The 24,218-nt window shown below is 40.2% G+C and overlaps 1 protein-coding gene across 1 annotated transcript in view; it reads left to right on the forward strand.

Moving 5' to 3' along the window:
• The first annotated feature begins 967 nt into the window (after positions 1-967).
• The window catches only part of ZNF277 (zinc finger protein 277), a 53,187-nt gene continuing 29,936 nt past the window's right edge, over positions 968-24,218 (forward strand). The window contains 2 exon segments of the mRNA XM_042470088.1: positions 968-1,121; positions 19,854-20,055. Of these exon segments, the coding sequence (XP_042326022.1) occupies positions 1,073-1,121; positions 19,854-20,055 (251 nt within the window). The 5' untranslated portion in view covers positions 968-1,072.

The raw sequence follows: 24,218 nt of genomic DNA on the forward strand, positions 1-24,218 counted from the left end.
TGAGATTCATATATAGAGAGAATATTCTCATAATATATATATAATAGTAATATACAGTAATAAGAATCTCTCTCTCTCTATATATATATATATATGAGTCTCTCTATATATATATATGAATCTCTCTCTCTCTATATATATATATATATGAATCTCTCTCTTATAATAAAAATATATATATATATGAAATATCTCTATATATATAAATATATATATATATATGAATCTATCTATCTATCTATGAATCTCTCTCTCTCTCTTTTCTATATATATATATATATCTGTCTCTCTCTCTCTGGCTGTCTGTCTCAGACTCACCCACCCGTATTTCTCGTGCTCTGTAGGAATCCACATGGTTTAGTTTAAATAAAAAAAAAGATGAGTATTTCCAAATAGTAACAGGAAGAGCTGCAGCAACCCTCCTCTCTCTCGTGCTTCTGCAAGGAATGTTAGCAATAGCAGCAGCAGCAGCAGCAGAGGTAAAGCCAAAAAAAAAGAAAAACAGGTGTCCACAAATAATAATAATAATAATAATAATAATAATTAAAAATTAAATTCCCCTGCAAGCCAAAAAAAAAAGGACAGACAGCGTTGCAGTTGCAAAAATTGCAATGCAACTGTACTTGCAATCGCAGTTGTAGTTCAATGCCTGCTTCCTTGGAGAGAGAGGGAGAGAGAGAGAGCGCGCGCTCAACTCAGCGCAGCTCCTCCGGCTCCGAAGTCATTGTTCTGATTGACGAACCCGGCTCGCGCCGCTGGGACAGCGCGCGCGCTCACCCCGCCTCCCCCTCCTCCCCCCGCTGCTTCAGCGTCCCATTGCATGCCGGGAAACGTAGTCTTTTTGCCTACAAGGGCCCGCCATTTTAAAATTAAAAAAATATACCAACAACCAAGCCACAGCCACGCTCCTGCCCGGTTCAATGAACAAAAGCGGCCACTCAGCTCCGACTCCCGACAGGCTTTGCTCTTTTCGTTGACAGGGGATGGCTTTTGCGGTTTCCTTATTGGTCCAGGCGGAATTCCAAGGCTTGCGTAGGTCCTGCTCTCAGAGGAAGAGCAGCAGAGAGGGAGCATGGAGTCTCCTCGGGGGAAGGAGGTAGAGGAAGGGAGGCGGAGGAAGGGTGAGTCCCTTCGCTTCTCCTGGACAGGAGAGGGGTGTGTGAAATAAATACAGGATATACTGTGTATATATATATATATATAACACACACACACACACACACACACACACACACATATAGACATAACACATATATAACTTATAAATATGTATATTTAAACACACACATATATGTTTATATACTGTGTGTGTGTGTGTGTGTGTAGATATTCTATATATATATGCGTATGTATATACCTATGTATGTGTATATGTGTAGTTTTTCAATTCTTGTGTCCCAGGTCTTCCTTTTCACCGTTTTATGTATTGTCACAAGTTCAGGAAGAAAGTGCTTGGCAAAGCTGACAGGCAATTATATATATATATATTCATATACATATATGTGTGGGGGTGTGAATATATATATATATATATATATAGTCGGTTCTTCAATGCTTCTGTCCCAGGTCTTCCTTTTCACCCTTTTGTGTGCATTCAGGAAGGAAAGCTGGCAGGCTATTAGATATGTGTGTGTGTGTGTGTGTGTTCATATACATATATGTGTGGGTGTGAATATATATATATATATACACAGTATACAGTTTGTGTGTGTATGTGTCAGTTCTTCAATTCTTCTGTCCCAGGTCCTCCTTTTTGCTTTCTATGATGTCAGGAAGGAAGTGCTTGACAAAGTTGGCAGGGTATTAGAGAAGAATACACACACACACACACACACATGCACACACGCATATTTCTCCCACCCTGAACACACCACTAGATCCATGGTCTACAGTCAAGTCATCTGATTCAGTCACATCTGTTCAGTACCCTACAGTTCCCATCACAATAAGTGAGAAAACAAACAAAACAAGACATGTACCCAGAACTGATCTGTTACAGTACAAAATGAAGATGGACACCACAGTACAGCTACAAAATGGACAGATAATAATAATAATAATAATTGTTTTATTTATATACCGCTATTCCAAAGATCATAGCGGTGAACAGCAAGTAAGCTAATTAGCAAGTAAGCTAATTTGACCCCCAACAGTCTGGGTACTCATTTTAGCTCCCTCCTCGGAAGGATGCAAGCCTGAGTCGAGCTTGGGCCCTTTTGCTGGTCTTGAACTCGCAACCTTGTGGTTTCGAGTGAATGGCTGCAGTACAGGCATTTACCCACTGCGCCACCAGGGCACAACACTATATTTCAAAGCCACAGACTGCTACGCATACTTATTGTGATGGGTGCTGTAGGGTACTGTAGACCAAGGATCCCGTGGTGTGTTCAGGGTAGAAGCTGGAGGCATGTAAAGTATGTGTAGCAGTCTGTGTCTTTGAAATATAGTATTGTGCTTATCTGTCCATTTTGTAGCTGTACTGTGGTGCCCAGAAAATGAACTTGTTCAGTAGATAGTCCCAGGCTGAAGTTGATGGTTGGGTGGAAGTTGTTGAAACTCTGGTGGAATGTCTTGAGTGAGTCCTCTCCATGAGTCCATATTATGAAGATATCATCAAAGTACCTCAGGCAGAAGAGTGGGTTCTGGGTGCAGGTGTTAAGGAAGTCTTGTTCTAGGTCCGCCATGAAGATATTGGCATATTGTGGTGCCATGCGTGTGCCCATGGCAGTGCCATTAACTTGAAGGTATATGTTGTCATCAAAGGTGAAGTATATATGTGTGAAAACAAACTGGCAGAGCTGAGTGGCTAGGTCAGACAGGTTCCCACCTGGAATGATGTTCCTGATGGCTTGTAGTCCATCTTTGTGTGGGATGTTGGTGTACAAGGATTCCACATCCATAGTGGCTAAGCTGGTGTTTCCTGGAAGGTTGTGGATACTGTATCTTCTGTAGGAAGTTTGTTGTATCCTTCACTTAGCTGGAAGTGTTGGTGGCATATGGTCTAAGGATATTGTCCATATATTTGGAGGCACCGACAGAAAATGTTCCAATGCTGGAAATGATAAGTCATCCAGGGTTGCCCTGTTTATGTATTTTGGGGGATAGGTAGAATGCGCCAGGTCAGGGCTCCTGGTGTGTGTCAATAAGGATTTGGTTTTGAGCCTCCAGGGGAAATTCCCTAAGCAGCCTGTCTAATTCTTTCCGGTATTCCTCTATGGGGTCGTTAGATAGGATTTTGTAAAATGTGGTGTTGGATAATTGCCTTTCAACCTCCTGTATGTAGGCAGATCTGTCCATGATGACTACCACTCCTCCTTTGTCAGCCTCTTTGATGACAATATTAGGGTTGTTCTTGAGACTGTGTGTGGCATTTTGTTCCTTGTGACTAAGATTCTGTTGTAAATTGTGCTTCTTATTGATTATTTCTGTCTGGCCACGGCGGCAGAAACTTTCTATGTAGGAGCCTAGTTCTGTGCACCGACCATCAGGAGGAGTCCATGTGGAATTCTAATTTTTATGAGTCTGAGGCCTGTTACAGACTGCCAAAATAAAGCTGCTTCGGTTCTCTTTGGAGGTATGCTATTTAAATGATGCATGGGTCCTAAGAGTCCGGAGGTCATGTCAAAGCCACACTCCATTCCTAAGCACTGGAGTGCAGCTTTGGTGCAGCTTCCGGATTCTTAGGATGCATGTATCATTTAAATAGCATACCTCCAAAGAGAACCGAAGCAGCTTTATTTTGGCAGTCTGTAACAGGCCTGAGATTCATTGCTGTGGTTTCTACAGTTGTGTTAAGGAGACAGGTGTGATCCTTGTGTGTTATTTTCCTGACCTGTGTTATAGTCCCTGAAGTATTCTTTGAGGCATGGGTGGCAAAAGAAGGCCTCTCGATCACCACATAAACATATCATGTGTGTGGGTTGGGGGGGCAGAAGAATAAGCCCCCTGACAAAACAGACTTCTCTGCCTGACTTGAGTTATGGCTTGATAAATATATAATATTGCTGTCTGTAATCATGGTACCCCGTTGTTATTTGTGGAGTCTTTCAGTAGCAAGGCAAGTTTATTCTCCTTCTTTTTCATCAGGGGAAGAGAAGTGTACCTCATAGGTGGTTTTCCTGATGTGTAAGAAATTATGTTCATTGATGGCTTGATGCTTAATATACCGATAGTTTATAGTCCATCCTTGTGTGGGCTATTAAACCTCAACATGTCCAACCCCCAGCATAGCCAACTAGACAAGGTTATTAAAAACCGCTGCACAGCCTTTAAAAAGAAATCTGTAGGGATACGTACAGTGAGTTGAATGCAGATGCAAAAGTGTTGAACATGTCAAGTAAGGGAAAGGCAGGGTAGACGTTTGAAACCTGTCCCATGTTTTGATCCTCTAAAGACCCAAGCTCTCCTATCAGCCTGGCTTCTGGTCTGCTAGAGTTTCTGCTGAGTGTCAGGTTAATATGTAATAAAACAATCAATGTACTCTAAGTAGAGCATCTCTTGAAGATGACATGAAAGCTGCACTTACTGCAAAATGCAGCAGCTAGATGTATGTTCAGAATGCTACACAGAAATGATGTAGCATTGGTTTTATATTTTATTGGCATATGTTTGGGATTCAAAATCAAGCTTCCGGTGATAATGTTTAAGGTCATAAATGGCTTGGCATTTTGATACTTGGAGTGGCCTTCCCTATATATATCTGCTGGGGTTCATCTCCCTTGAGAAATAATGCATTTTCATGCTACTTTAAATTTCATCCTATGAAATCGTGGGATTTGTCATTTTCAAGATCTTTAGCCTTTTCTGCCAAAATGTACTGGTGCCTCACAAAGCTATAAATCCCAGGATTCTGTAGGATGGAGCCATGACAGTTAAAGTGGTGTCAAAGTACATTATTCATACAGTGTAGATGCACCGCTGGGGAATTTATTTTTATTGGAAGAATCTTCCTTTGTGTCCTAGCAGGGGATTAATACACATAGGAGAAAGCCTTGTCTGCTGTGGCACACCAGGTCCAAAACACACTGCCGAAACAATCTAGTTTGAGAGAGCTTTAACCGCCCTGGCTCAGGGCTAGGGAATCCTGGGAATTGTAGCTTATTGTGGCACCAGAGCTCTCTGACAGAGAAGGCTAAATGTCTCACAAAACCACAGTTCTCATGATTCCTAGCACAGAGCCAGGGCAGTTAACGCAGTCTCAAACTGGATTATTTCTGCAGTGTGTTTTGGACCCCCAGTGGTGGAATGTCCTCCTCTTAGAGTCTTGGTTGGCACCAACACTAATGTAATTCCAGCACTAAATAAAAACATGGCTTTTTTGTGACAACCTTTGGGACCAGTTGATTTTTTAAAAAAAGATTAATATATTGAATTACTAAAAAAAATTAAAAATCCACGAAGAACGCACAGAACACAGTATCCTCCACAATACCAGTTTATATAAAGACAATGAAGCAATGTCCTGGTACACTTTGAAAGTTTTCGATAAATTGTAAATATTAAATTTCTTTAAATTGTAAATATTATTCAGGAAGGAAAGGTGCCAGCATGCTGTTCCGCTTCACACATTATCAAAAGTAAAATGAGTTCTGCAAAGTTCTTGAGTGAACTCAGTGGAAAGCTCTAAAATTCCAGAAACCTCTTGGTTTTGCCATTAGGACTCCTTAGAACGTCTGGTCTTGGTTGCAAATAATAACTCAGTGTAGAATATTTCCAGATTTGTGCATTTTCAAAACTGATTTACAAGTCAAAACCAAGACTTCCTTCCTAAAAATCTTAGCAGATGTTTTAAGAATATTCTCTAGTGCAGCTCTGTTAGAAGGGTAATGATTACAAGCACAAGTGATTATGTCTGGAATAGCCTTACTAATTAAATTCTAAGCTCCAGTTAGTATCACTACCAAAATTGAACATCTTAAAATAGTAGATTTTAATTACATGGAATTAAAATCATATGAATAAATCTAAGTAAAACCTTTTAAAGTTATTATCCGATAACTGTACTATATGTTATGGATGACTGAAAGCAGGAGCTTTGAAAGTCAACTAAATTGTTTGGGAGGAAGGCCCACTTTATACATGAAACAAATTGCATGCAGATGTTCCAAACATCCCAACGTTAGTTTCATATTGATTGTCTCTGGCCCACAAGATGCCATGTATGCATTAAAAGGCACCTTTTCTCTTGCCTTACCTTTTCTCATTCAGTGGCCTAGAAAAATTGCCCAATAGCTGAAAGTAATAAGAGTAATATTTCAGTTCCTAATGGGTAGGAATGATATGTGCATATACTGTATACTACTTAGCAACCTCAAGACACATGGTCCAAAAGCTTCCTATACAATGCCTTTGAGTACCTGATTCCCTAAAAACATCATGTCCTGCTTACCATTTCAGATAGCCTTTATGGTTTGAGAAATTATATTAGAAATTAGATTCTTTGGAGCATGAAGTAGGGACACTTTGGTGATGGCACTGTGTGTTCGGGACACCCATTGTAGGGAACACATTGCAGCCAGGTTAACAAAGTAGAATGCGTTCTTGGACATTACTTCTTTAACAGATTTGTTTGGTAATGGAAAGGATAGAGATAGATTCCTACACCACACAAAGGATGCAATTTCAACACATTCCACCAAACTTTTTAAATTCAAAACTATCAAGATGCATGTCTGAAATGAAACAAGCAGGTTAGGCAAGCAAAGTATGAGCAAAAAAATACAATGTGAACCTTTTATAAATCACTTCAAAGCACCTTCATATATATATATATATATATATATTGCAGAATATTTTCTTTCATGAGAGCTAGTGTAGTGTGATGGTTTGAGCACCGAACTGTGATTCTGGGGATCAGGGTTCAAATCCCAGCTCAGCCATAGAAAACCACTGGGTTACCATGGGCAAGTCACATTCTCTCAGCCTCAGAGAATGGCAGTGGTGAACCCTCTCTGAAGAAATTTGCCAAGAAAACACCATGATAGGGTCACCTTGAGTTGGAAAGGATTTGAGGGCACACAACAACAACAACAAACAAAATTTTATTTCATCAACCTCCTCTTTTCTTAGGGTTTACATTTTGGTCACCAGATGTTTATGCTTTTTAAATCATGCTTGTGGGAGCTGCTGAGGCAGGCTTACCTACTGTCCCCTTTCGTCCCTGGCTGCATTTGCACAGCAGAAATAATCTGGTTTGACACCACTTTAACTGCCATGGTACAGTGGTGCCACAACAAACTACACTTCCCAGAATTCTCTAGCTTTGTGCCATGGCAGTTAAAGTGGTATCAACCATTTATGCAGTGTAGATGCAGCCTCTGTTTTGCTGTTCATCCAAGTGAATCTGGAGGCAACTGCTCTTCACCTTGCATGTTGGAGGCATGGACATTACAGTAGGATTGGCTGAGGAGTGTCCCATTCCTTCCCATTTCAGTTGCTAATACTGCTAAAAGACTTCTAATCATATAGAGGAAAAGGAGAAAAGGTTGGAGACTCGCGGGAGATAGAAGGATGTTGTAAAAAGGATCTCTTTTGTCAGAGACTTAGTCAGCTGAGGTATGCTTATGCTTGTATTGGTCTATTAATTCTTGACATGCTATTAAAAACAGGTCAAACCGCATAATCCTATGCAGTGCTACTCAAAGCAGTTGTCTGTGGACTGGGACCAGTCCATAAGCCACCAGTTGCTAGTCCCACGAAAGAAGGAAGCAGATTTAGCCAATTAGCACAAATATGATACCAGTACCTGGCTCACTGAAGTCAAATTGCCAATCTCGTACATCAAATAGCTTAAGAAGCACTAATCTTAATGCATGCCCATTCAGAAGTAAGTCTCACTGAATACAGTAGGACTTATGAGCAGGTGTATATCGTGACACATTGCCACTTTGTGATGTCTCTTCTTTCGTCTTTTAAAAATTATTAGGTGTTTTAACTTTTTCTGAAGAGATTATTGTCTTGCTAGTTCTGAAACAGCTAGTGGCATGTCATGGTAATTTGTTGTTGTTGTTGGGGAGTGAGAGAGGAATCTTTTGTATTTCTTAAATTTTCCAGAAGGTGCCAAAAGAGCTGAATTGAGAACGAGGTGCCAGACTTGAAGCCACTACCCGTCTTGTTTCCTAATGAAGTAGAAATTACTCTTGTGCTCATTTGAAATAAGGGGCCAAGTTGCTAGAATTGCTACTGAGAAACAAAGATACTCAGGATTGGAATGAAGCATAAATATCATGCCAGTAAAATATCTGGCTGCATTCAAAGCCTCACTGACACAGAATTCAGCAAGATCTGTGCTGCTTTAAGTGAGAGCTGCATCATTCACGCAGAAAGGCTACACACCGTCTTCAGTCAGTGTTTTAACATTTGCTTTGAGAAGCAAAGCTGGTCCTCCTTTGTATTGTAGATACTGTAATTTAAGACTCTTGCAGAGAAGGAATTGGAATCAGACCAGTAAAAATTTCCAGAATAAACATATCAGAAGATGAGTACTGTGTGCATGTGCTTCAAGTTGTTTGTCAGCTTTTAGCAACCTTTTCATAGGGTTTTCATAGGCAAGGAATATTCAGATATATTTTTCCAGTTCCTCCCTCTGACATATAACCTACAGCACCTGGAATTTGTTGGTGTCCCATTCAAGTACTAACCAAGACTGAGTAATATAATGCATACATTCCATGCATTTGGTTTTTGGCATACTTGATTACTTAATTAAGTATGCCTGACCTACATTTGGAGATCTTCCTTCTTGAATTGGGGACCTCCAAGAGCCCCTGTCATCAAGAACCCTTCTCAGGTCTTTCAGGGTTGTGGCTTCCTTGCTTGAGTCAACCTATCTTCTTTCCTAGTGCCTTCCACTTTTCCCAGCATTTTCTCATGATTCGTACAAAGTGTGATAGCCTTAATGTAGTTATTTTGGCTTGATTTGCTGCAAGACTTACTTGTTTGTGTTTTTAGCAGTCACTGGTATCCATAGAGTCAGATTCCAGTCACTGGTATCCTGTCTTCCAGCACCACATTTCAGATGCCTTGATTCTTTTCCCAACTTTCATAAACAATACATTAGAAAGCCACACATAATATGACAGTCCAAAATGAATATATCTGAACCTTGCACAGACTTGTAATAGTCTAGCATCTCTGTTGTTACCATGCCTGTATGCCTTTTCCTCTCTACTTAAGAGCACCCTTGACTTAGGAGTACGATTATCCAAGCAGTTTTGATTTTAAAAGTTACTTTTTTAGACTATGGTCCAACCTGTAAATCAGTGGTGACCTGGTAAACCAACACATACATGCATTCCTTTGAGTCATTGGGCCTACCATTGTTGGGCCTAAAACCTATTGTTAGTACCGTGTCTGAGGTACATTGTACATAAAAAGTTTGGTGCTTGCAATAGATGCTTTGGAATAAATGCAGGATAAATAGATGCTTTGGGATAAATGCAGAATCTTCTAGTACAGTTGTCTCTTTTTCTGGACACACACACACACCACGGATAACAAAAAGTGTGGGACTTCAAGTCTCATTCTTTCCTATGGCCACGCATACATGCACACACAGCCATTTAAAACAACAGGGTTTGCCATCCATGGAAGCTCAAATCTGCAAATGGCAAGCCCATGGATAAGAAGAGCCCACTGTATACTCATTACTTCTTACATGTGGCCTTCATTTTGGGGAAGGGAACTCTATGGCTCATATAAGAGCTTCCTAATACAGTACTTCAGTCTAGTAATAATGCAGTTTCTTGTGGCAGATCTCAGTGATTCAATACAAAATTAGTTTATCTGTCAGTACAGGTCTTCCAGTAGTAACCACACATTATTGAACTCTATCCCACTTGCCAGAATCTGAGTTTGTCCTATTCAGTCATGCAGTTTAGATTTTATCTAAATGCCAACCACTGAGTATGCTGGATTGGTTTTTTATTTAGGCCACCCTTATTGTAGTATTGGTGACCGTGATATAATTTATATGATTGTACGTTTAATAGAATTTACAGTATTAGTTTCACTTTTATATCAGGAGTCTTTGAAGAAATCATTTAAACCTTGTTTTTTTCCTCTGAGACTGTACAACTGAAAAGTAGATGACTAATTTTTATATAGCTATAATATGTTTTCAAAGTTAGCTGGTCTCAGTCGTAGGTTTTTGCTGTCGATCATACTGAGCATAGATATATTTGCCTTCCATATTTGGTTCCATGGTTTTGTGACACGAAAGGAAGAAATGTGAAATGCTAATAACTTTGGGAACTTGCAGAACTAAAAAAGAATACTTAAAAAGTTGTGAGGAGCTTTTGTTCAAGTGCTGGCAATTTACCAGGGGAAAAATAGTTTTGAATATGATAAAAACTTGGAACTGCATATTTTTTCTTGAACTTGTGGTTCAGTTACATCTTTATCAGTGTCCAAATAAATGTAGAATGTAGAGTAGTTAAATGTTTGGTTCTGTCAGCATAAAATCCAAGAAACAAGTCATATCTCTCTGTGAAGAAGCATTTTGTTATAGAGGAGGAAGAAATCACATGTTTTTCTAAATGTTGGACTGCAAGTCCAAGCAGCCTTAGCTGGCATAACTTGTAAGGAATATTGGGATAATATTCAGAGGGCTGTATGTTTTCCTTCCCTGTGTATAGAGTATTTCTTGTCATTTTAACTAATGGATTATCCACATCTTCGTTTCACAACATTGAGGAAGAATGAAAGTATTATAGAATGTGTATGACTGCATGTTTGGTAGACTTTATCAAACACACTTCATTCCACATTTCTGAATTTATTACTTTCAGATAAAAAAAGAAATATCTTTGGAATGGGGTGCTATACCTTAGTTTTAGTAATTGTCAGTAATAATATGTTATAGTCTTTTAACTTCCTACCTTTTATATACTGTATGGGGAGCCAAGTTGAGGGGAAGACTTGTCTGCAGACAAACTAGTTCAGTCTAGCAGACTTCAGTAGTTTCATGCACTTTCCTATTATTTGACATCCATGAATGTATTTCTGTATCTTCTGCCTCAAACCATTGCATTGTGACAAACTAAAACATAACTTTTTATTTGCAGTCCATGTAATGGAACAAGCCCAGTAATAGAAGATACTAATGAAAAGATAAGATGGCATTAAAAAACAGCTTAAAACCTTCTATATTTTTACCATTTGCTTTTCTGTTTCAGGCAGAAAAAAGGGCAGGCATGCTAAAGAAACCATTCACTCTGTTCAATAAAAGCCACCATTATAGTGTTCATATAATGCTCTATATGCCATGATTTGCAAAGCTTTGTAAAACCCATCCATGTTGCTTTTAAAGACTAGTGGAATGGTTTCAGCAGAAGTCACATACGTGTGATAGTTTCCAAGGACTTTACATGCACTGTATGTACTAATGTACCTACTTTATTTTATACAAAAGGCTAAACTACTGCATTGTTCTTTTCTAAAGGGCCTGTGCAGTGACATGGCCTCATCAGGAGGCTAAGGAAAAATATCTTGTTTTAAGCTTGTCCTAATTTGGGCTGTTTCCTTCTAACTGTTAAGATTTTTGTTCATCTGTTTGCTATTTCTTCCATTCACTTATATTCCACCGCCTCCACTCTGGTACCCATAGCAACACTTGCTAATGCTAATGAAGCTGCAGCATCTAAAGCCTCTTTACTGAACAATGCTGTTAAATACAGTTGCATTTCTTTCAGTCTTAGGTTCCAGCTTGGAGCAAACTCTTAAAATGTTATGATCTGGTAACTTGCTGCTCTTCTTCACCCTCCCCGATTATGTCTTTATGCCATGAAGTCTTGCATTGATAGCAGTGGATGCTCAAGAAGATCAATATGTAGCGCTTGTAAAATTGACCCAGTTTAGCTGTAGGATAAAGTAATCTTTTGAAGTATTAAATTTGCATTCAGTAGACCACTGCAGAATACTGAGGCTGATTGATCTGTGGGATGTGCTGTCTCTGAACACATAGATGATTTGCCACATTACTGCACTACATTTACTAATTCCCAGGTAGCATTAATAGCATGTTAACAAGTAAAATAATAGGCAAATGGTTCCTATGAACTTGAACAAAATAGTAATTTAGTATCTTGGAAGAATATAAAGTATTTTACAGTGTTTGCAGGTTCAATTCCTTTAACTGTGAAACCAAATTCTGCACACTTAAGGCAGAAAACCCGTTGCTGCTCTTATACTGTACTATGTAAAACTACTTTTGAACAGCTCTGTCATCGACTTTGACATTAAAGTATTTTTCATACCTAGGACATCTAAATTCATGAAATCCTATGAAAAATAGTGTGAATGTATGTAGCAGTAATGTGAACTCTAGTTGCAGCACGTGCCCACTGCCTAGATGCCAAAGAAATCTACTACTATCCCAGTCATGGTTAGAAATACTATTTGGCCAGGTTTTTAGACAGGTGGATGGATAAGGGGACATCAGGATCGTATATCATTTCTCTCTGCACATTGGACATTATTATCTCAGTCCTATTGGTAGTTCTAACTAGAGTAAGAACCACTGAATGAATTATTGACTGTCCAGTAAGCACATGCAAACTCCATTGATTCAATGGATTGCCTCTCATTGGGTAGATCCTTTACTCAGTAGGATTCCAACCAGTATTGGATGTCTGCTTCTGTGGAGTATAGGTCTATAATTATCAGTATATACCACATGGAAGTGAACATAATACAAGAAGTGAACATAATGCCCATTGTACTGTGTATATATATTTATATCAGTACAGTAGCCGTAGGCATTCTTTCTTATTTTGAGAGTTGGATGAAGTATATGCTGAATACTGTATATGGGAGTTGCACATGTATGTGTACTTACAGAGAGAGTGTGTAGTGTAGTGGTTTGACCATTGGACTAACACTCAAGAACACCAGGTTCAAATCCCTGCTCTGCCACAGAAACCTAGTGGGTGACTTTGTGTTGGTCAAACTCTGACTTACTCTGAAGGCAAACTCCCTCTGAACAAATCTTGCCAAGATAACCCCATGATAGGACCACTATAAGCCAAAACAACTTGAAGGCACATAACAACAAATATGTGCTTACGTATCCTCCCACTTATCCATATCAAAGCATGCAAAGATGGGGAAGCTTCAGACTTTCCCTCCATATATACAGAGATCTAGAGATAACTTGGTGTATCTTTTGGGGGGAAGCCTATTTTTTTCTCCAGAAATCCCTACCAAGTTTGCATTTTTACCCTTCTGTTGCTAGCACCAAGGAAACAACTCTCTTGGTAGTGGGATCACCACAGCTTAAGAAAGGCTTTCTCCTCTCCCCCCCCCCCCCCCCCTCCCCCAGCAATGTTAGGTATATTGAGATCACTTGGTGTGTTCTGGAGTGAAAATCTGTCCTACACACACACACTACCTAACCAAGCTCACTGTTCAGGCACTGCTAATACTGAGCAGAAAGTGTGTCTGACCCACAAGTCCATTGGGCAGACACATGGAATTCTGTAGTGCAGTCGCATTCCAAACTTTCCCCAAATACATTGACAGCACTACCGAGAGCTTTTTATTTATAATTCAGATAGATAGATCCACCTATTAATTTCTAACAATCTGTCCTGTCTGACCACTATATTGCGAGTGGTGTGTGTGTGTGTACAGGAACTGGTTTAGAAGCTTTGTACAACAATAGACCAAGACTGGTCTTTTCAAATTTTGTTTTGTGAGAGCTATGGGCTTGGTAGGATATGCAAGAGCCATTCTTTCCCCTTTTCAAATGTAGTTTGGATTGTCTTCATTTACATCAAATACACAGTACTTTAAGAAACATCATCACAAATTAAATGCTATGGGTCTTTTCCATTTATTTTCAGTTTCAATGGTGTGTATTGTACATATCATATAAATGTGCTGTCAGGTCCTGCTTTTGCATCTTTGTCTTTGTTGTGTGCCTTCACATTGTTTCCAACATATAGCGGCCCTAAGGTGAACCTATCATGGGGTTTTCCATTGCCATCTTCTGAGACTTGAGAGTATGTGACTTGCCCAAAGTAACCCAGTGGGTTTCATGGCCAAGCTGGGAATTGAATCCTTTGCCCAAAAGAACAGTGCATGGCTGCGCCAATGCCTATCACGCTGGCCCGCAGCATCCACATGCTCCCAGCCCCAATCTGGCATGCCACCATGGTTCTGAAACAGGTCACTGGAAGTAGCAGATCCAATCCCTCCTTTTTGGCCCTGTTCTTCCTGGATGACGCAGCTTCAGGCCATGTTCAGGGCGTGCATCATCTGAACACTACGCCCCAAATGCAGCCAGAATCTGAGTCGTTTGGCCCATGGTCTCCAGATTCTTAGTCCAACATTTAAACCACTAAGTCATGAATTTAGAGAGCTAAAGTATGGTGGTGGGATATGCCGTGTGACATAATGTAAGGGAATGTACACGTGGTACGATAACGAGACAGGAATCGGGAATAGACCAAAACATCCAAGATCATTCGACTGGGAAAGAACTGAAAGAAAGGGCAAAAGGGGAGGGGTGATATGGGGAAAAAGAGGGCCAAATTTGTTTTGAGTGTTTAATCAAATACAAGCCCACCAATAGTTTGAAATTATGTGTGCTTAGACCAGGGGTAGGCAACCTGCGGCCCGCGGGCCGGATGTGGCCCGGCGAGGCCTTGGGACCAGCCCCAGCCCAGTCCTGCCGCCGATTGCCGCCGGGGCCTTTGGCGTCTCGCGCGAGGGGCATGGTGGGACAATTGTCTATAGAAGCCTCAGAAACATGCATTTATCTTAACAATTTTTTAAAAATCAGCAATTTTTTTGCGTGTCCTCCATTTTTTATTTAAAAAGTGCCCTCCATTTGAAAATTTTGTCCTACATTTTATCCCGGTTTATTTATTTAATTAATTTTTTTAAAAAATTATTTAATTATTTATGTTTTGGCTTCGGCCCCCCAGTTGTCTGAGGGACAGCAACCCGGCCCCCAGCTCAAAAGGGTTGCCTACCCCTGGCTTAGACAATGTTAATTCTTGTTCTTAAATTTTGATAATGAACATTTCTGGTGTGGACCTGTAGTTACTGAATAAAGGTTTGTTGAGTTTTAACTACTGGATCCTGATTTTCTGAACTTAATTAACTGTAGGACTTAACCTGTGCCACGTCAGGATTTTTATTTTATCAGGGAAAAATCCCTCTTACTGTTCTGACATGTTTTCTTGGCTGCACTGTTCTGTTGTTGGGGTTGTTGTTGTTATTGTTGCTGCTGCATTCCTTCTCATTTGGGGATTGTTGTCAAATTCTTCAACTAATCTCCTTATATTAGCCAGCTGTATTAATGAGATAATAAACCAGGCCTGTTGCTAATGAATTGATTCATTCAACTGCTGAATTTAATTAGAAAGACACTTAACATTCCAGCAGATGTTCTTATTTTGTTTCAGTACACTTGTATTTCCACACAATGAGCTGACAAACACATCAACATGCCATACTTTTAAAGTCACATTGTGTCATAAATTATATAATACGGACAGCTCCTGAAGTCACAGACAATGAGAAAGGAAGAGCTTTCTCCAGGGAAGAGAGATTAATTCCTTGGTAGATGAACAGTTATCCTCGTGTATCTTGAAGGCAGCTTTGGTAAGCGGAGGCTTGTGGTAGTTGGTAAGTTAGTCACTAGAAACATAGATGGTTGGATATGCGACAGGCATGTAGACCATATGGTAGATGCCTGCCTCATGTGAAAGCTATATCATCTGGAAATGTCTGTTGGATACTATTGGGATGGAGACAATTGCTGTGATTCATGTTAGGCCCTGTGACATGAAGAACTTGAAGCCAAATTTAGTTTGTTAAAGTCATTATTTAGGTTGTTAGGCTGAAAGCCCAAATCTCCATGATAGCTTTCTCTCAAATGCTACCAGTGTTCCACACATAAAGCTAGTTAAGGAGGTAAAGATGAAGAGACCCAATGCATAGATGAGAAAAGGATGTACTGTATCTTTAGATTTATTCACCACAGAAAAATATTTTGGGGACAGCTAGGTTTGTAAAAAAAAGGGACAGACTCTATTTGAACCAGGATGGGATCAGATGGCTGGTCCTGAACCTAAAAAGATAGCCAAGCAGTTGGTTTCCTCTGCCTTGTGAGGACTAAGAGTGTCTGCCCACAACAATGCAAGACATAAATGTGGTTAGACAGACTGGTAACAGAGACCACAATGCTGTCAAAGTTCAAATTATCTGTAGGTGGAAAAGCACCAAGCAACTCCAACAAGTTACAATTTGACTTCAAAAGAGGAATCTTTTCTAAATTGAAGGAATGGTTTAAAAGGAAGCTGAAAGAACTAGTTTAAATAGTCCTGTCTTCCATGATGTGGAGGGCGGGCTACAAATTAAGGGCAAGTCAGCTAGAATGCTTAACATTCAAAAAGTTGGTGTGATGTGCGAAAGAACATTACTATGGCTAACTGATGGGTAGGGATGGAAATCTTCCCGTATTTCATTCTCATGTGTGAGAACAAAAAACATACAGCAAGATTATGAACATTTTTGCACATTTGCCAATTAGTTTGTACATTTCAAAACTTTTCTGTGTATACCCCAAGTGTTTTACATGAACTATGTAAAATATGTTTTTGTGAAGAAACCATTCATTTCACAACAAATACAACATTTATGCAAAAATTAGCATTTTGCATAAAAACTTTTTTCTGTCACCGCTGATACAGAAAGCTCTTTTGTTTTCTCTCAAGCTCAATGGGCAAAAATCTTGTAGCATTTTATAGTTCTTTCAGAGTAGCAAGATACTTGTCAAGCAAAAGAAAAGATGTGAATGTTCTTTGTGTATGTATGTTTATGTGTGCATGTGCCTTTGAGGCACCTGTATGTTGAATTTTATAGGGTTTTCTCATGCAAGGAATCCATTCCTTTCTCTGAAATCTAGCCTACATCACCTGGTACCCATTGGTAGTCTCCCACCTATATACTAACCAGGGCTGACTCGGCTCAGCTTCCATAGTCAGATGGGACCTGGTGCTTTTCAGGTATTAAGCATTTTCTTAACAAAATGCAGCCTCCAGAAACCGAACCTTGTTCAAATAGGGTGAATTTAAAGGCAGTTAAAACTGTGCAAATAAAATGCAAGCAGAAAATTTGTGATTTGAAAAAAAGGAGTTAGAATACATGTTGCTAACAGCATCAGGATAAAAAATAATGAAGTCCTTCAATGTTTCAGAAGCAGGAATCCAGCCAGAGAGATATAGTGAGATGCTTGGATGACAATCGACACGGGGACTGTACTTCTTGTTGTTATTTCTTTTTAGTTCAAATCCATTAAAAATATATTATGGATGTTTAGTATATATTTAAAATTTACTGAAATAAATTAGAAGTTAATTCTTCATTATTAAATTCATTAAAAATTCTCACCACTCTGTTAACATCCTTAAATGTGCTTAAATTAAATTTCATTAATATGATATTCAGTGCTGATATTAAAGCTCTGGGAGTCTGCCAACAAACACCAGGTGCTGTAGGCTGTATTTCCAAGGAGGAACTAGCAAAACTACCTCTGAGTATTCCTTGCCTAAGGATGGGGTCACCATAAGTTGACAGGCAACATGAAGCCACACACTGTACAATTAAATGAAATGTCTTCAGTGTTTTAGATATTTGTCATTGTATTTCAAATGTTTTTTCATGTATTGTGTAGACTGGAGAGAGTGCTGAACAAAACCCTGTTTCATCTTGTGTAGCTGTTTCTGAACTCTATCAGTGTACAACCATTCCTCCACAGTCGCGGTTTTGGTTATTCTTGAATGTAAACCCGAATCCCCTCTCACTCGGGAAAGGCTTGGGAGAAGTGTCTCCGAAGCCTTTCCAGGGTGGGAGGGCCCAGAGGAAAGGAGTGCTCCCTTCCCCCGAGTCCCTGCCGCTCTGGAAAGACTTCAGGGACACTTCTCCCAACCCTTTTCAGAGTGGCAGGCCCGGAGGAAGGGAATGCTCCTTTCTCCTGAATTCCTGCCGCCCTGGAAAGGCTTGAGGGATGCTTTCCAGGGTGAGAGGAGTGAAGCAAAGGAGCGCTCCATTCCTCCACCTCTCCTACCCTGGAAGGCCTTTCTCCTGGCATTTCCAAGGTAGGCGGAATGGAGCAAAGGAGCACTCCTGTTCCCCTGCCCCTTCCACCCTGGAAATGGCTGCCATGGGGGGGGGGGTGTTATTCACAGTTTTCCCACATTTGAAGGGGACACTCGTCCCTCCACATTGGCTGTGGTTAGGGGCAGCCCTGTGAATGTGCATAAACCGCAAATATTAAAAACCTTTTTACCTGAGAGAACACCTCTAGGAATCTTTAGGTCTTCTAGTGCAACTCTGTGGTCAACATCTGCCAGACTTTGACCATAGAACTGTGCTGGAGAAGCTACAAATGCCTAGTGAAGTGTTACCTCTAGGAATCTTTAGGCCCTTTAGAGCAACTTTTGGTTAAAGTTGTCCACAGAGTTGCGCTGGAGGACCTAGGTCCTAGGTATTCCATATTAATAAAATCAGTGAGTAATCAACTCCGCAAATGTAGTGGCACAAGTGTACTTCATAAAATGCAACATCAACTAATATCACTTTTGTGCTTCCAAACTGATTTTGCATGTTCCTGAGGATTAGTGAAGGAGATGTTTATATATAATTCCAAGTCTTATCTGAAGGAATGCTGCAGTCAGTGCCAGCCCAAGAGATTTTGCTATCTCAGGCAAAGACTAGAATGTTGTCCTGCTCCTATTCCATGTTCAGAAGCAAGCTGCAATAGCAGTTCATCTTACTTAAAATATGACAGTGTTTTTCCTTAGCATCTGCTCCCTGAAACAGTAGCCTAACTTAACCAAATGGTAGGGCCAGCACTACCTGTAATGTATGTTTTTGTCCATCACACCACTACCATTGCCTCCAGAAGCAACTCACTGTTTTCTCCTGGGCAACATCTGAAATAGAATAGAGGAATTCCGTGCCTTATGCAAGGTTGGAGTATTCCTCCTTATAGTTCATATCGTCTTTACTGATGGTAGCAGCTCCCTAGATTTTCAGGTATAGTTCTTTCTCAGTTATATCTGGTGATAAGCAATTTACTAGATTTAAATAAAGCATTCCCACAATTAAATATGTGACCCTTTCCATGCAAAATAACAAGTTTTCTATGATGCATCTGCTGGTGAAAGATCAGAAAGAAACTCTGCTAGAACATGACCACATAGCCCAAAAAACCCACAAAAAACTATGGATGCTGGCCATGAAAGCCTTTGACTTTACAACGTGTAATCATTTTGAGCCTAGCTCTAAAATGTTCTAGTCCCCACTGGAGTAAATAGGTCCACTGAATCAAAAGTTAAATTTCCATTCTGCAAGTAATGTAACGGATTTACTTGGACTAGCCATTCAATTTAGTCTTGGTATGTAGCTTGGGTATACGTTCATCCTGTAAAATAATAATTGCCAATTGTTAGGATAATACAGAAGCATTCCTTTTCAAGTATTTATATACCTGCATGATACAGTACATCTTTCTTTACCATCTAAGTAAGATGAACTGCATAATTCATATGCAAGCGGTCTGTGTAGAAACCTATAAGTAGTGCCTGGACGCATATCAAACATAAAACATAACTGGAATGTACCAGTCCAAACTAGCTAGGTTTAGTCACTTCTGTCCACTACCATACTGATCCCCTATTACTACAAGGAGTGTTCTTGGTCCACAAAGAAACATTTGACAGTATTGCTGATAAATATGTTTCTTTTTATGTTAGAAACAACATTATCTCAACCTTCTTTTCCTTGCAATTTGATAGAATCAATACCTGTCTTATTCATATATGTATATTTATCTCCTTCAGGGCATAAAGACTACATTTTGGAGCCACTCTCTCTGCCAGAAAACCCAGGTGGCATTTCTACTGTAGAAGGATCTCCATCTGTGCCTTGTCTATGCTGTGAAGAATATTCACCCATATCAGAACAAAACCAGCTTCTAAAGCACATGATTATAGAGCACAAACTTGTCATAGCAGACGTCAAGCTGGTTGCAGATTTCAGGAGGTATGCTATTATTCTGCTTGATTAAAATTAGATAACACAACCTAACTCAAAAGATGCCATGTTTTAGCACCAAGGACATCGTTTTTGCTGATACAGTCCTCCCTCCATATTCATGGGGTTTAGGGGAATGAGACCACCACGAATGTGGAAAAATCATTAATCACCCCCAATCAGAAGCCAGTTAAAGGAAGGGATGGGTGGGGGAAGAGGAGCAAGAGCCCACGCTCCTTTTCCCCCATCCCTTTAACTGGCTCCCTGCTTCTTTCCCAGCCCAATCACTTCCTTCCCCAGGGGGCGATGGGGCACGGAAAGAGAAGAGGAGCCTCCATCCCCCCAAGTCTCTTTCTCAGCTGGATTGCTACCTGGGCTGCTCAGGCAGCAATCAGCTTGGGAAGGAGTCCGGGGGGATGGATCCTCCTCCTCCCTTTGCCTGCTCAATTGCCCTCCCTTTGGACAGCCCAGGGAGAGATGGGGCAAGCAAAGGGATATGGGGGGATGGATCCTCCTCCTCCTTTTGCCTACCCCATCGCTCTCCCTTTGGACAGTCCAGGGACAATGGGGCAGGGAACAGATCCTGGAGGGATGGAGGCTCCTCCTCCCTTTCCCAGCCAGGTTGTTGGCTAGCTAGCCAGAAAAGAAACAGAGTTTGCTCCCAGGGTTTTTCTCCTGAGACAAGCCCAGCGGGAAGGGAGGGGAATGCCCAGGGTAGCAGCCTTGACCTCACGAATAATCAAAACCATGAATTTTAAGACTGTTGAATATGGAGATCCTACTGTATCTGTATCTGTATGTGTCTGTCTGTCTATCTAGGGAGCCACTAAGAATTGAGAGGGTTCTTTAATGTTCTGTTGTTGCTGAACCCTGGATGACAGTTGCAGTGTCAAGGAACAAGGCAACAAGAGTTAATCAGAGTGAATATAATATTTCTTTCCCAGTCTGTGAATCTGCAGATGTTTTTGAATTACAGTTCCTGAATCCCTCAACATGATCCATACTGGTAGAATTCAAAGACATAGGCATGTTAGTGTGGAAAATCAGAGTGTGGAAAGGGATCTTATTGCATCTTTGAAACTAACAGAAAGAAGCTGGTAGCATATGCTTTCATAGACTTGAGTCTACAGCCTCAGATACATGATCCATGCTGGCAGAGATAGCTGAAACACAGGGTCAGAAGCACTTGGAGCAGGCTAGGTTCACAATTATAGTTAAGCGGAAATTATGTAGGTACAAAAGGCAGGTTTGGTAGCTATTCTTGCAGCAGATATGAGAGCAGGACCCCAATACTGCAGAAAGAAGCCAATAATTTTCTGCAGGAGTAAATAAATGTGTAAATTTATCCCAAAGAGCAAGAGAGAGAGCAATGAATCGTTGTACAAAAGTAGTATTGGCCACAGAAAATGAAACAGTTCTTGGGGAGCTGTAATCAGGTGTCAAAGACTCAAATCACAGGCAGATTTTTAAAATGACCAAGTTTATTTCCTAAAGGACTGTTGCATGAATCAGATTTTGCTGCATAAATAGCCACTGTAGAACAAGCACTGAGAATATCCACAATAGATTTTGACATGTTTGCCTATTTTGTTTTGAAATTCTAGCAGTTATAGTAATTGTCTTCTGCTGCTGCTGCTGCTACTACTACCACTACTACAGTACTACTAAACCTGTTGAATGAAGATTCTAAAACATTTCTGTCTCCTTGGGCAGATTCATACATCCATGATGGCAGCAGTCAACAGAATGAAATGTACTGCTAGAAAGAAGCGTATAGTGATATCTCCCTCTTTCAGGAATGCCATTTTGATTATCTCTCTGAGTTCCCCATGATACACTCAGGTCTTGACGACTCACTGCTGAACTTTCTACTCTTAAGAATTTATGCATATTGTAGTCATCAAGTGTGAGTCATGCTTGTGTGAACTTGTTCTTCTGTAAATTTATTGGTCCCAGTGTTAACTGCACACTGCAAAAAGAAAAAAAGGTTTCAAAATGAGTTGCTGTAAACTAGTACAGTCTGTGTCAAATATATATTTATTGTTTTATGTACAGCGCTGTGCAAATCTACAGCGCTATATAAATAAATAAATAAATAATAACAATAATAATAAATAAATAAACCAATCCTTCTGCTCCATAGCCATGTGCAATTTCATAAAGTGCTCTTGGTTTTTCAAATAGACAAGGCTAATTCAAAGCATGAAATACTGTTGCTTAGCAATTGCATATACTATAGCTTGTGTTCCAGTCTACCCACATGTTCTATTTGTTACTATTTTTCAAGCCTGTTATCTGTAAAATTTCTTTCCTCCTGGTTAAGTATTTCTTGCTTCTGATGGCAGCGATCAAGCTCTCCCCTGAACAAATAGTTTACCATGCATCAGGGTCACATTTGATATATGTAAAAATATGTCTACGATTCTTTTACCACTGACAACACTGATGAAAGTTCATTGCTCAGAGTCAATCCTTCTTGTTTTCCATGGCTGTAACATAAAAATGTGTGCAGACCAAAACTCACCAACTTGTCCTTTTATTATATACCATCTGTGGATGATACTTAGTGACCAGCTACGTATTGCTTAGAGTATGTATTGCAACTGAGGCAAACCAGCTGCATCTAGACATTCTGCTTTGCCAAGAGCAGACCTGAGAAAAACCAGAACTTGGAAGAGTTCCTTGATTGGACAAATCCTGTAATGCTCACTGGAGTGTTTGGAAAGTAGTAGTCCCAAAAAAAATTTTTTTCAACTTCTTAGAGAAACTGTATAGAGCCTCAAATCAAAGTACTTACTGGTTTTTTTCTTAAGACTTTTTTTTTCTCTAGGAAGAGGGAATCAGAATTCTGTGGCTGTCTTGGCTGAATGTCATGAACTGTATACATTATGCAACATGCTGAATATGGGAAGCAAAGGAAGAGGGGCTCAATGATAAAGCAATGGTCATGTTGCTACTGGAACTGGAAAGGGCTCAAGGGACAAAGGTTTGAGAGGATATACTGGGTATACTGATTTTGAGATTGCAATGAGAAATCCAAGTGGAGATCCAGAACTGAACCATTGGAAGTGCTCAGAAATAGCAGTGCAGTGATCAGTTGCAGTGCAGCATTAGCAAATATATATAAATCAAGGGTAGGTAAAATGACCCCCAAGGGTGGTTTACCATTAGAACCCCCTTTTCAACCCAGAGGTTGACTTTTATTTCTTTTACCATTTTTGACAGTTCTGTGGCCCCCAGAGGGTTTCTAAGGTAGAAAACTGGCTCCCAAACTCACCAAAGTTGCCCACACCTGTACAGATTTTATTGACCTCATTCAGATACAACCATAGCCTTCCAAACTGATTGACTGCAACTTTCATCATCCATAATCAGCACAGCCATTGACAGGGCAATGACAGTTGTAGTCAAACCTCAATGGTGTTAGGCTGGAGAAGCTTGGATTACTGCATATACTTTAGTATAAGTCAACCTCATGTATAAGTTGAGGGCAGGTTTTGGGGCCAAAATTATGGATTTTGCCATGACCTGTGTATAAGTTGATGGTAAACCTTGGAGGCTCCTTCAGTGTGTGTATGTTTTTGTGCGGCAAGAGGGACTCCTAATTGAGCCTTTTTGCTTCAGTGTTTCAGGCCTTCACTCCCCAGACAGCTGCAGCATGGGTGGGAGAGGGACTATTTAACTGCAATCAATCACCCCGGTCTCTTTCTGCTTGGCTCAAGAGAGAAAGAAACTGCTCTCCCCACTGCATGGGGAAATCTGAAAGATCTGATATCACATTACCAAACAACCTATAAATAAATCGATCTGGGATTTTGGGGTCAATTTTGGGACATACATTTTTCAGCTTACAAATGAGTATATACAGTAAGAAATGAGGGGCAGCTTGTATGGACATGTTGTTTTAGAAATGTTGCTCTGAGAATATCCATGAACAACTGAGAAATGTTTTGGCATCACAGTGTGATGCAGCAGCTAAAAAAGCCAATGCGATTCTAGCCTGCTTCAGTGGGGAAGTAATAATACCACTCTATTCTTTGGTCAGGCCTCACCTGAAATACCATGTCCAGTTCTGGGTACCACAATTCAATAAAGATATTGACAAGCTGGAGCGTGTCCAGAGGAGGGCAACCAAAATGGTGGTGGGTCTGGAAACCATGCCTTATGAGGAG

Source organism: Sceloporus undulatus, chromosome 5 (genome assembly GCF_019175285.1).
Source record: "Sceloporus undulatus isolate JIND9_A2432 ecotype Alabama chromosome 5, SceUnd_v1.1, whole genome shotgun sequence".
Taxonomy (NCBI): Eukaryota; Metazoa; Chordata; class Lepidosauria; order Squamata; family Phrynosomatidae; genus Sceloporus; species Sceloporus undulatus.